The following is a 13,432-nucleotide window of genomic DNA, read 5'->3' as shown; positions in this document are numbered from 1 at the left end:
GTCGTGTTTGGAGGAAAAAGAAGGATGAGTTGCATCCCAAGAACACCATCGCTACTGTGAAGCATGGCGGTGGTAACGTCATGCTTTGGGGGTGCTTTTCTGTGAAGGGGACAGGACGTCTGCACTGTATTAAGGAGAGGATGAATGGGGCCATTTATTGTGAGATTTTGAGCAACAACCTCCTTCCCTCAGTCAGAGCATTGAAGATGGGTCGTGGCTGGGTCTTCCAACATGACAACGACCTGAAGCACACAGCCAGGATAACCAAGGAGTGGCTCCGTAAGAAGCATATCAAAATTCTGGAGTGGCCTAGCCAGTCTCCAGACCTCAATCCAATAGAACATCTTTGGAGGGAGCTTAAACTCCGCGTTGCTCAGCGACAGCCCCGAAACCTGACAGATCTAGAGGAGATCTGTGTGGAGGAGTGGGCCAAAATCCCTGTTGCAGTGTGTGCAAACCTGGTCAAGAACTACAGGAAACGTTTGACCTCTGTAATTGCAAACAAAGGTTTCTGTACCAAATATTAACACTGATTTTCTCAGGTGTTCAAATACTTATGTTCAGCAGTGCTAGACAAATAAATTCTTTAAAAATCATACAATGTGATTTCCTGAATTTTTTTTTTAATTCTGTCTCTCAGAGTGGGAATGGACCTACAATGTGAATTTCAGACCCCTCTATGATTTCTAAGTGGGAGAACTTGCAAAATCGCAGGGTGTTCAAATACTTCTGTTCCTCACTGTATGGCAAAATGGTGTGAAATACTGTTTTATTTGGTTATTGCATGTTCTAGTAATGCCTAAGAGTAATACTTGTCAGGTAATGTCAAACACATCCATACTGACAGCCAAGCCTTTCGGTCCGGGCAGGCCCATCGGTCCAGCTGAACCTCTGCTTCCAACAGAACCAGCTGGGCCTGGTTTTCCATCTTCTCCTGGTGAACCCTGGACAGACAGAATAAAAAAGTTGCTCACACCATGAACTCTAGGTTTGGGGAAACAATGACTTCTTCTGTAGTTGTTCTGGTAAGTAAAGAAACTTTAATGAGTGGTGAAAAGAAAAGGTTTTGCGTACCACTGGTCCTGGATTTCCCTCTGCTCCCTGTGCACCCAGGAGTCCTGTCAGGCCCTGTGAAAGACAAACCAAAATAAGCTACACAGTTACAACCTTAGACAATGGTCTCTGAAGTTGAACCTTCTTCTCACACATACAGTGGTTTCAGAAAGTAATCAGGCTCTTCACTTTTTGGATATTTTATCGCATATATGGCTTGAGAAATTTGCAGGTGTGAAGCTGCTCTAACTGCCGGTCTAGATACATCTATAACTGAGCAAAAAGTAACCAACCCTGTGCAATGGTTCAACTGTGTTTCATTAACTTCAGAGTTATGTATGAGAGCATGAGATATTTTTCTGTTTTACCCGAGCTCCTGTTAAACCTGGCTCTCCATCACGTCCTGGATCTCCAGATAAACCTTTGGTGCCTGCCGATCCTGGCAGCCCTCTTTCACCCTGTGCTCCCTGCTCAGCCAGACATTAAATATTCAGAACCCAAAAAACTGATGTGATGAAGATGGTCCTGAAAATATTTAGTTTTCTGATGTTTGTATTTTGATGAGAAGTCGACGCACCTTTTGACCCGGTAAACCATCTGCACCAGGGAATCCTCGATTACCTGGAGCACCCTAGAATGCATTGATACAAAAAGAATTCTTTTTATTTTAGGTTCAAGGGCTTCAATATATGAGAGAAAATACCTTTTTAGAATATTTGATATCTGTCCTGTCTTCAAAGTGAAGTTTTTAGTTTGAGTTTTCAGTTTCACAGCAGTTTTTTTTTTTTCATATGACAGTAAATTCTATTTGTCAATTCTAAACTGGCAGGATCCCAGCAAACGTCACACTTCACAGCTTTTTGAGATGAAATAAGAGCTGCCTCACTGTCTCTCCTGGAGATCCTGGAGGCCCAATGGATCCAGCATCACCTCGTGGCCCACGCTTACCATCCTCTCCCACTGGGCCTAATGGACCCTGAGCACCATGGTCACCCTAACATAATACAGAAATCAAAGATTAGGGATCGATCTCCTAAGATACACAGAATCCAAAATAACATTCAAAAGAAACTTTTATCATCTTTAGAACTTACTCTTTCTCCCTTGAATCCAGCTTCTCCTTTGACTCCAGGCACTCCAACCTCACCCTGTATAAGAACATCGGGAGAATTCATAAGCTGTAAATATATTTAAAATGAGCACATGGAAATTCAGGGGAAAAAACATACTGCAAGACTATTAAGTTATTCATCAAAAAAAATCTGATGAAATGAAAACTCATACCACTTGACCCTTTGGTCCTGATGCTCCTGTAACTCCCTGAGGGCCAGGGGGACCAGGTGGTCCCAGCAAACCCGCTGGACCCTGAACACCTGCTAGGCCCTGGGAAGGAGGGAGAGTAATCAGATTTAAAGTGATACTATGAAGGAGAAAAGTGCCTCATTATAACTAAAGGTCACAGATCTCCACACAAAACAGGTTGTTGGTTGGCTCTGTGTGCTTACAACAACCACTTAAAAGCCATAATTTATGCAGATGCCTTACTGTTTGACCACGGGCACCAGGAGCTCCATCAGGTCCTTCTGCACCCTGTTAAAACCAAAATGTTATCTAATAATTAATGTTAATCCCAAACATTAAAATCTTCTTAGACAGTGCAGGCATTTTCTCAATTTTCAAAGAAATACCTACAAAAAACTAAGACAAATTGATGAATTCTAACACACCTGTTGTCCTGTGGGGCCAGGTGGTCCAACATGACCGGCATCCCCCCTGGGTCCCTGCAGCCCTGGACCTCCTCTCACCCCTGTTGGTCCTGCTTCGCCCTGTAGCAGAGGACCGATTCAGTTCAAATTCCAGAATCATTTATCGCAGTGATCTCCAGAATGTGAGAAGCTGTTCATTGCAATTCAAGACTCAAGCTTTAACAGTAAACGAATTAAGGCCAATATTATGCCAAATGTCTTTCCTTGAATTTACTACCAGAATTACTGCACATGACACCAAGCTGGAAACAATCTCACCTTCATTCCTGGGCTACCAGGAAATCCTGGCACACCAGGGATTCCTATCGGACCCTGCAGGTGAAGAAAATGTTGTTTAATATTCAAGGCAATTATTCATGTTTGGCTCCAGGTTTACAGTTTATGTTAAGTTTATATTTTGGGTATTATCTCTACAGTCAACTTCCCAGAGGCCTAGGTTTCCTATGGAGGAAAGCAAAAGCAAAAGTTACTAAGCAAAGGCAAGACTTTCATTATGATGTTGTCTTGATGTCTAAAGTGCCTGTTGAACTGACCTCTAGAAGACATAATATTATAGGATCTAGAAGGCTGTTATTTTACATTTAACACTTTTAGACTGCTCTTAGCCTTTTTGTTTCATTCTACCTTCACTCCATGTAGTGATTAAAGTGGAAACAACACTCAACAACACTCAACAGGTTAGGCACATTCATATAAATTCTTACCAGAGGGCCTGGTTTGCCAACATCGCCAGGTGTACCACGCTTTCCCTGACAAAGAAAGAAACTAAAAATGCCTTAATCCTAAAAGACCATTTGAATAAAAAAAAAAAATCATTTAAAGTCAGATGATTGTATTAATTTTTTATTACCACAGAGCCAGTTGGTCCAGCTCTACCTCTTTCTCCCTGCAAGCCTGCTGGCCCCTGAAACAGAGGATATCCTCAGTATCTGTTTAAATGACATGACTTGGCAATACACCCTGGGGATGTGTTTACTGTGTGCATTACCTACCAGCGGGCCTGGAGCACCCAGTGCACCAGGAGTACCAGATTTACCCTTAAAAAAAAAAAAAGTTCTGTTAGAATAAACATCATAGAAAAACTGGTTTCACCAGTTATTAAATCCAAAGGTTCACTTCCTTTTCCCAACAGGACTGTGAATGTTTAACTGTGTTTGTCTATGTGACTTACTGTAGATGAGGATTAGATGACATTTTGTGACAAATTAATGCAGAAAACCAGGTCATTTCATAGAGTTCACATATTCCTTCTTGCCATTGTATCGTTCTATAGGACTGTTTCTAAACTGGAACAGTAAAAGGTTGATTCACAACTGAGGTTCTGCAGAGGAGTCCTTTGAAGCCCTGACAATGGTACATGTTTATTCATTTTTATTTTCAAATAGAACTCTTAAGTTTAAGTGAAGCTGCAACTGTCTTAATTATAAGAGGAATCACCACAAGCTCAGGTGACATGCACTATTCATACCTTTGATCCAACTGCTCCAGGCTCGCCTCTTTGCCCAATGACACCAGCATGTCCCTGTTTTGGGGATTTAAATGGACAAACTGGTCAATTCTTAAAGTTTCACAGAGGCAATGAGGACTCAGTAATGTAGCTTGTATGACTTACCTTGTGACCTTTCAGTCCTGGAAGACCTGGAAGTCCTGGGAATCCTCTTGCACCCTGCATTTAAGGATAAGGATAATCACCTTTATTGGCCAAAACAAAGACATACATCAGTATGAATTCCAACCCTTTGCACCACTTATTCTTGTGTTTTCTGTCCATTTAGCTCCTGTCAGCTAGTTCAGTTTTGCTGTGCTATGATTATAAAAACCTCTGAGTTGCACTTGTCATCTCTTTATATGAATGCCTCAGTACATAATCTTTCCCCTTCTACTCTGTTTTACTGCAGTTTCTGTGAATATCTGCACTTGCAGGAGCCTAAGATAAAACTAATATGTAAATGATTAGGGATCACCAAAGATGTATTACATTTGACATTATCTGAGGAATGGTGTGCATGTGGAAATATGTACATTCCTTTGATTAATCAGGATGTGTTTGTATCACTGTTACATTTCAGCCCTTTTAGATTTGGTATGAGGATGTTTGGTTACCACAGATCCCGGAAATCCTGGCTCTCCTGTAGCCCCTGCAGGTCCAGGTTCTCCCTGAACACAGTAACAGTACACATTATAAATCATTCCTGTTAAATAATATATGATAATACTACAAGTTACTAATAATGATGCTAAGTCATTTACAGCAGCAAAAATAAGAAGAAATATCAAAAACAGCCACCTCCAACACTATACCTTCCAGTTACCATTCTGTTAAAACTGATAATACAACAACAATAATAACAGGAAACTACTTCTACTCTGGTGAGCAATCAAAGAAACCAAATGCTATATGATATTCAATGGAACTGTGTGTATATAAGCTGGACTCACATCAGGTCCAGGTTTTCCTGGTGGCCCGTCTGGTCCTCGATGACCTGGCTCACCCTGTAGACAAGGAACAGCATATGTTAAATTTAGCTCAGCTCTGAAATCACAGATTTCAATGCAAGGTTAAAAGTGCTACCAGGCTTGTCTGTGGCTCCCTGTGGATACTTGATGTGGATTTATTCAGCAACTGAATGTTTAAACTTGAAAAGCAAAAATATGCTTACCACTGATCCTGGTTCTCCAGCATCTCCTGGAATTCCCTGACCACCACTTGGACCCTGGATTAGAATGGAGATATTATTTTAAGGTTATGTTTTTAAAAATGTACCATTTGTCTGGGTCTTTGGTTAGTTCATAAGAATGAGCAACTGCCATCGATAAAAACTTGTAATATTATTTTTTAAGTTTCTAAATATTGTATGTCCATTTTTTTTCCAAAAAGCACATTTCATTTGAGAGTGATTTAAGAAATCAAAAATTTGCAATGTTCCTACATCACTTGTCTTCTCATGTTTATAACAACAGGGTAAAATAAAATAAAAAATCAAAACGTACTTGTGGTCCAGTCGGCCCTGGGGGGCCTCGTGGTCCTGCTTCACCCTGAAATAGCAATATTACATGCACTGTAGTTTAAACTGTACATTACAGGAATCTTTCTCACACTGTGCAATTGTAAAATATGTCATGTATAATAGCTTTTTCTTAAACATTTGTGTAGCACTTGCCCGTGATCCTGATAGCATTGCAGCCATACCAGCCTTCTCACTGAAACCTGAAGCCATCTGTGACACTAGGTTGCCCTTTGAGAAGAGACTTTTTATTTAAATAAATGATCACAAATATCACTGAGGAGCTTTTAATCTTCTGTTAAATGTGTGTATTCCTACTGCAGTGATGAGACCCTGACTATAAAAAACTCTCACCCCAGGGGGGGAAGGATGGCCTGGTGGTCCTGGTTCCCCTGGATTTCCTGGCACACCGGGCTCTCCATCAAATCCTGGAGGCCCTTGGAATCCCTGCAGGTTGTGAGGAAACATAAATGAGAGACAACACCTTGTTCTCTTCACTCACTGATGAAGTGGACAACGTATTTTCCTAAACTAAATCCCATCAGTTCATTAGCTTTATCAGCATTCTTTCAGACTCACCCGTCTGCCTTTAAAGCCTCTTGGTCCAGTGTGTCCCTGAGTTCCTGGAGGACCCTGAACCATAAAAACAAGTAAGGATAAACAGTGAAATAATATATAATCAGGCCTGATTTTCTCTACTGTCATTGTCTACAGTTGATGTTCAAAATATACTCATGATAAACTAATAAAATTTCTATATAGGCCCGTTTGCATAAGAACTATTAGACTATTATTGATAAACCATTCAAATTACGAGTTGAGTTAATAAGCGACTATCCAGCTCTATAAAAATGAAAACAACAATGACATTTTGGTGCCCTCTGGTGTTAAAATTAGTGCATGCAAAGCAGAGTCTTAATACTGTCATCCATTCTGATTGATTTCTGTCCCTAATTACACACAGTGACATACAGTATGTCAAAGTAAACAGAAAACCAATATAATGAGTAAAAGCAGTAAAAACCCACCAAGGGTCCAGGAGGTCCAGGGACTCCCACCACCTGACAATATAAAATCACTGTTATACATCTGTTTATATAAAGCCTGTATATTGACATCTGCATGCACACTATCTATTTCATAAGCCTACTTACATATGGGATGTCTCCTGGTTCTCCTTTCTGTCCCTATGGAGGAAAAAAGTTTCAATTTAAAGAGCATGGAAGTTTTTTAAAAATTAGTTAAATACAAATCATGTTAGAATTAATCATAACTTACCTTGAAGCCCATAATTTCTTTGAGAAGTGAGAAAGGAAGAAAGTTGATTACATTACTTCAACTTAATTCTGCACAGTGATGTAATATCTCAAACATTTATGTAATTTCATACGTTTATATGGCTCTTATTTGCATGTATCTTTTACCATGAATGCTATTACAAACAGCTATTGAACTCAGGAATTAAATGGAAAACTGTAAACATTATAGAGTAACTTAACTCCCCCTGAAAATCATACTTTTCCTCACTTACAATAGGTCATCTAACCTTGTGCAAATTAAAATTGTGCCCAATAATAAGAACACTAACACTAATAAGAACAAACTTCCTTAGATTCAAAATTTGGAAATCTGCCTCACCAATCATCCTACTGGCACCGGCGAAGCTGTCACACACAGGGCAGCACTCTCCCTCAGGTGTGATGGCCTTCTCACAGTTTGACAGCGGCCGACACTGCACCTCATCGCAGATGGTGACACCATTGTCACAGACACAAACTCGACAAGGTTCAGGTTTCCAGATGTCGTTGTGATGGTGGAGCTCCCCATTGACTGTGTGGCATTCCCCTTTCTTCTCTTCTGTATCTGTAACAGAGAACACAAGCAGAGTGACCTAAGCTCTCAACAAAAGAGAAGAAATTAACATTTACAGTACCTGTTGTGGGGTCTGTGCTGGGAGCTGACACTGAAGCTGCAGTCAAGCACACAGGGCAACACTGGCCCTCTGGGGTCTCAGACTTCTGGCAGTTGCCAAGGCCCTCACATACCACATCTTCACACACAGCGGTCCCCATATTACACACGCAGATCCGACATGGCTCTGGGTTCCACATATCATTGTTGGCATACACCTTTCCATTTTCTGTGCAGGTATCTTTGTGAAACAAAAATGGAATTAGTGGCTTATCAGAAATACATAATGAAAATAGTTCACTTGAGTTGTTGCAAGTGGGGGAAAACTGCCAGGAGGTTCTGCTTCACCCACTGAGAAACTCTGCAACAGTGTAGAAAGTGGCCTTCAAGAGACATTCAAGCATGTGGGAACTGTTCCTGAAACTCCACATACACATATTTTACTGACAGTGTGAGTGGAAAACCTCCATAATGGTGTGTTTTACCAACAGAAAGGGAACTGAAGGTGTTGAAAAATGCCAGTAGGAGGGGATGAAGGTACAGCAGCAGTATTGTGTATTTATTTTCTTTAGAGTCTGAATTGTGAGGTAGTGCTTCAGGGGCAACACTCGCCTTCTGCTGTTATAGTCAGTTCCTTACACACCCACTACAGTGTTTATGCCACACACACAAACTTGACATGGCTCTGGGCTCTGTGTCTGATAGTTGGAGAAGACCTTCCTGTTTCCTGTAAAGCAGTCTGAGTCGAGCAGAGCAGCAGTAAAAATCTGGAGCTGAGCGCTCTTCGTGTTCTTGCAAGTACACTTCAGCCCTGCAGTTTGCCTACCAGGCAAACAAACCAGTGGACGATGCAGTCAACATGGCACTGCATTACATTCTGCAACACCTCAACTCCCCAGGGACCTATGCATGGGTCGTCTTTGTGGACAGCTCAGCGTTCAACACCATCATCCCGGACATCCCACTGGTCAGTGGATCACCCTCCATGGAGAACCTGTACACTTCACGGGTCAAAAGGAGGGCAGAGAAGATTTATGCAGATGCCTCACACCCTGGGCATAAACTGTTTGCACTCCTCCCCTCTGGACAGCACTACAGGTCACTGTGCGCCAAGACATCCAGGCACAAGGACAGTTTCTTCCCCTAGGCCATAACATTGATGAACACTTAAAGCATGACGGTGTAACAGAACGACAACCTTCAGGGCAATACATTGAAAATATACCTTTGTATATATCTGTCTTAAAACAAAACTGTGTGTATATACACACATATTTTACAAGTACTATATTTTTACTTTTATTGCCATTTTTCGTATTTCCATCTTCTTTTTCTTTTCTTGTTCTCGCTGTCTCATTTTCTCGTTGCCTTATTGAAGATCATTGTACATATACATTTCTCATGTGTTGGCCTGGCCAGTAACGCTGATTCTGATTCTGATTTACCGATGCTGACAACACACTGAATCCAAAGGAAAATATGCTATAGTACATTTAACATCATATTTAAAGATAAAACTTTGAAAACCAAACTGACATCATTAACTAATCCCCCAGAAATAAACACACGCAAACATCCAAATATCACAACGTCCACTGAAGACAGTTGTAATGGGCATTATTTAATGCTGCAATTAATTCAACCAAAAAATTGTCTTTCTATTCTAAAGTATGCTCACTGCACAACTGTAGTTATGTCAGGATACCCTGAGTAAACAGACAGAGGGGAAACAGACCAACCACAGACAAGCAGAGTGAGGTGGGTCTGTATTGATCCATTTTCTATGTTTGCAAAATGGCTTTAGTTTATAGGAAATATGGTTACTGTGATGTTCTGCTAAAACAGCTGAAGATACTGTTATAGTCTACAGACTATAACTAACTTCTCATAAAATACAGGTAGCATGTTAGACTGTTGACATAAATGATAGTAATCCCTTGTCTAAATGTAGACAGTTTGTATTGACCACATCTCGAAGTGTCCTTAGCCAAGACACCGAACCCTCAAGTCGCCCTCGATGGTTAAAGCCATCGGTTGAGTTGGCGCCGCACATGGCTGCCTCGGTTCTGTACCGGAGACAAATTCCTTGTGTGTAACATACTTGGCCAAATAAAGGTGGTTATCCTGATTCATTTGACCAATCAAGACTAAGAATATGTAACAGGATGAAGCAGCACAGAGACCAGCAGCAGAGGAATCGCTGTTCTCTTGAAGGCTTTAAGTGTTAATACATTTTGAAAAGACCTTTCTCTTGTCTATGAGTTGTGATTGCATACATTTCCACCACAGTGGCACGATGTACTTTTAGCCTTTGGCCAGCAGGCTGCACCCACTACTCAGTAACCACTACAATCAATATCAGAGTACATACTCAATGGAGATCTGCTGTCTGGATCAAACAACTTTTAAGCTTCTACTGTTTTTTCCCACCATGCAAGGGTTAATCATTTCCCCTAGGGAAATAGGTACTACACTGTATGCACAATTATTAGGCAAGTTGTATTTTTGAGGATTAATTTTGTTATTGCACAACTACAGTGCTCTTGGTCAATCCAAAATGTTAACAAACCCTCAAACCTGAACATTTAAGTAGTAAAAGTGAAATTTTGGCTTTCTTAAGAGAATATCTACATGTACACCATTATTAGGCAACTATTAGTGTGCAGAATTATCATGCAACTAAATAAAAAACAAAGATTTTCCCATCTCACTTATTTATTTTCACCTGTTAAAGTGAGAATAATAAACAAACTCATAATTTACAAATAAACAGTTCTGAAATTCCAAACAGAAAACCTCAGTGACCAATATAGCCACCCTTTTTTTTGATAACAGTCACAAGCCTTTCATTCACAGAGTCAGTCAGTTTTTTGATCTGGTCAGAATCAACTTTTTGTGCAGCCGCAACCACAGCCTCCCAGAGTCTGTTCAGAGTTGTGTACTGTTTACCTTCACTGTAAATTTCCTGCTTAAGAAGGGCCCAAAGGTTCTCAATAGGGTTCAAGTCAGGTGAAGAAGGGGGCCATGTCATTAGTTTTTCATCTTTAAGGCCTTTACTGGCCAGCCACACAGTGGAGTACTTTGATGCATGTGATGTACTTTGATGTATGTGATGGAGCGTTGTCTTGCATAAAAATCAAAGTCTTCTTGAAAGATGCAGACTTTTTCCTGTACCACTGCTTGAAGAAAGTGTCTTCTAAAAATTGGCAGTAGGTCTGAGAGTTGATTTTGAGTCCATTTTCAACCCGAAAAGGTCCAACTAGCTCATCTTTAATAATACCAGCCCATACCAGTACCCCACCTCCACCTTGCTGGCGTCTGAGTCGAAGTGGAGCTCTGTGTCCGTTACTGATCAAACCATGGGCCCATCCATCTGGTCCGTCAAGAGTCACTTTCATCTCATCAGTCCACAAAACCTTTGAAAAATCTGTCTTCAGATATTTCTTGGCCCATTCTTGACGTTTCAACTTATGTGTCTTGTTCAGAGGTGGTCGGGTTTCAGCCTTTCTTACCTTGGCCATGTCTCTGAGAACTGAACACCTTGTACTTCTTGACACTCCAGGTAGGTTGCAGTTGTGGAATATGGCAGCACTGGAGGATAATGGGTTCCTGGTAGCTTCATATTTGATTCTTCTCAAATCTCTGGTGGTTAATTTGCGTCTTTTCTTCTCAACACGTTTCTGGCGACCCTGGTGACTATTTGCTATAAAATGTTTGATGGTTCTGTGATCACGCCCCAATATCTTAGATATTTCAAGAGTGCTGCATCCCTGTGAAAGACTTTTTACAATTTTTGACTTTTCAGAGTCAGTTAAATCTCTTTTTTGGCCCATTTTTCCAGAGGAGAACATTCTGCCTAATAATTATGCACACCTTGATATAGGGTGTTGATCTCCTTAGGCCACACCCTCCCTCGTTACACTAAAACACATCACCTGATATGCATTAAGTCCAATAAGCGTTCAAGTTTATACTGCTTGGAGTTGGAAATTATGGATAAAATGATGATATGGTCAAAATACTCACTTGCCTAATAATTGTGCACACAGTGTATATGAATTACACATAAATGTTACTTCCTGTTAAGGCTGCAACTAACCATTCTCCTGTTCATGAATCAATTAATCATTTAGTCTCTAGTGGGGGTAAAATGGGTAGCATTAAAAAGTACAAGAAAACTGTGCAGTGTGTACGCAACCTTATTGCAGTGTATAGTTCACAAAGTCAGTCTTGTTTTCACTGTATCTCCAACTCTCAGTTCTTTGACGTTAACAGAAAAACATGAAATTTAAAAAAGCCTCATAATTAGACTTAAAGGAGAATTCTGTGAATTTTACACAGCAGACATCTTACTAGTCAGTCTAGTCTTACTACTTAAACTGCAGATGTGGAGTTTTAAAGAACATTTATCAGCTAAGCAGATAAGTTGCATCATGGGAGTCATAGGAAGTGTAGCATACTAGGGGATAAAAATGAGAATACCTTTGACTCTGCTGCTTCAACTTATCTTGATGTACAAATGCTCTCTCACAAGCCACCAAAGTTAGTTTATTTATTTTAATTAAAGTTTGTTTCTATAAGAACAAGTATAGTACACCACAGCTTTTATAGCCCATGCTATAAGCTATAATGACCATCCTTTGATGGGTTTTTTAAATGTTCACAAATTCTGCATGAAATCAAAAAAAAAAAATCACCTAAAAATTCTATGTCAAGCATTAGATCACTCATGGCTGATCCTGTCACTAGTTCACTGCAATATCCTTTTATACATCAGTTTTACAGTTTTTCACAATTGCTAAAACAATAAACCCCATTTTCTGAATATTGTAAAATGCAGAAGAATGTAAAGAAATATATGGCCAGACCTTTATTCCATAAAAACATGTTGAGAATGTTCAGGAGGTCTTAAAAAATAAATCCATAAAAGGCCCTAGGGGACAAATTTGTCCCCAGATCACATAAGGGTGTAAAATTTTTAGCAATTCTTTTTTTTTCCACTTTAAACTAGTCAATCTTGAAAAACTACTTCTGCCTGAAAAATACATATCAAATATAAAATATATTTTGGGGATTTTTAACCCTTAATAGGCAAGTATGTTTACATAACTCCACTATTTTTTATGGGGAAAAAAAAACTAAGATATTTTTGAAAAAATACATTTACCCTATACAGAGGAAGTCTCAGAGTCCTCAGAAGAGGATGAAGCGCTGCCCTCACTCTCAGTCGCCATCACTTGTTCCAGTACCTACACTGTGGTGTACCTTCTCACCATTTCGAAAGTGCTACTCCAACTGACTACTCCTGCACTACTGATCTCATACTTTTAACTTTGGCTGCAGCGCACCTGCATAAACAACCTGAACAAGAACTCAAACAAAGTCCAGTTCTGTCTGGGCTCTTGATTCTCATCTTGAATTATTTGTGCAGCCTTCAGACACACATGCATGCACGCACACAGACACACACACAATTCAGGGAGTGCGCATTATGCAGATCCCAGCAGAGAGGAAAGGGGCGCGCTGTCGAAGCTGGCCCTGCACAAACTGACATGTTTTTACTTCTGATCTAGCTTATAAAACACAGACTATGGCCTTCTAAGAGAAGAGACTGTCAGGTTTGCTCGGCCGCTTTGCCTCCCTCACCTTTCCTACTGTCTCTTGCCCCATTACTCTTATCACGTTCACCTGTTCCTC

General features: G+C 40.3%; 1 protein-coding gene across 2 annotated transcripts in view; it reads right to left on the bottom strand.

Moving 5' to 3' along the window:
- The window catches only part of LOC109952961 (collagen alpha-2(V) chain-like), a 35,678-nt gene that overhangs the window by 9,062 nt on the left and 13,184 nt on the right, over positions 1–13,432 (bottom strand). For both annotated transcript variants that reach the window (XM_020588285.1, XM_020588284.1), the window contains exons 3-29: positions 7,758–7,976; positions 7,463–7,687; positions 7,103–7,119; positions 6,979–7,011; positions 6,853–6,885; positions 6,404–6,457; positions 6,179–6,271; positions 5,981–6,055; positions 5,811–5,855; positions 5,480–5,533; positions 5,259–5,312; positions 4,923–4,976; positions 4,432–4,485; positions 4,288–4,341; positions 3,812–3,856; positions 3,670–3,723; positions 3,524–3,568; positions 3,078–3,131; positions 2,781–2,879; positions 2,599–2,643; positions 2,338–2,436; positions 2,148–2,201; positions 1,940–2,047; positions 1,631–1,684; positions 1,422–1,520; positions 1,075–1,128; positions 846–944 (exon numbers count right to left, since the gene is read on the bottom strand). In XM_020588285.1, coding sequence (XP_020443941.1) covers positions 846–944; positions 1,075–1,128; positions 1,422–1,520; positions 1,631–1,684; positions 1,940–2,047; positions 2,148–2,201; positions 2,338–2,436; positions 2,599–2,643; positions 2,781–2,879; positions 3,078–3,131; positions 3,524–3,568; positions 3,670–3,723; positions 3,812–3,856; positions 4,288–4,341; positions 4,432–4,485; positions 4,923–4,976; positions 5,259–5,312; positions 5,480–5,533; positions 5,811–5,855; positions 5,981–6,055; positions 6,179–6,271; positions 6,404–6,457; positions 6,853–6,885; positions 6,979–7,011; positions 7,103–7,119; positions 7,463–7,687; positions 7,758–7,976 — 1,973 coding nt within the window. The remainder of the gene's footprint in view (positions 1–845; positions 945–1,074; positions 1,129–1,421; positions 1,521–1,630; positions 1,685–1,939; positions 2,048–2,147; positions 2,202–2,337; positions 2,437–2,598; positions 2,644–2,780; positions 2,880–3,077; positions 3,132–3,523; positions 3,569–3,669; positions 3,724–3,811; positions 3,857–4,287; positions 4,342–4,431; positions 4,486–4,922; positions 4,977–5,258; positions 5,313–5,479; positions 5,534–5,810; positions 5,856–5,980; positions 6,056–6,178; positions 6,272–6,403; positions 6,458–6,852; positions 6,886–6,978; positions 7,012–7,102; positions 7,120–7,462; positions 7,688–7,757; positions 7,977–13,432) is intronic.

This window comes from Monopterus albus, unplaced genomic scaffold, assembly GCF_001952655.1.
Source record: "Monopterus albus unplaced genomic scaffold, M_albus_1.0 scaffold523.1, whole genome shotgun sequence".
In the NCBI taxonomy this organism is placed as follows: domain Eukaryota; kingdom Metazoa; phylum Chordata; class Actinopteri; order Synbranchiformes; family Synbranchidae; genus Monopterus; species Monopterus albus.
The sequence above is the reverse complement of the archived record's forward strand: the minus strand, read 5'-3'. Positions and strand labels throughout refer to the sequence as shown.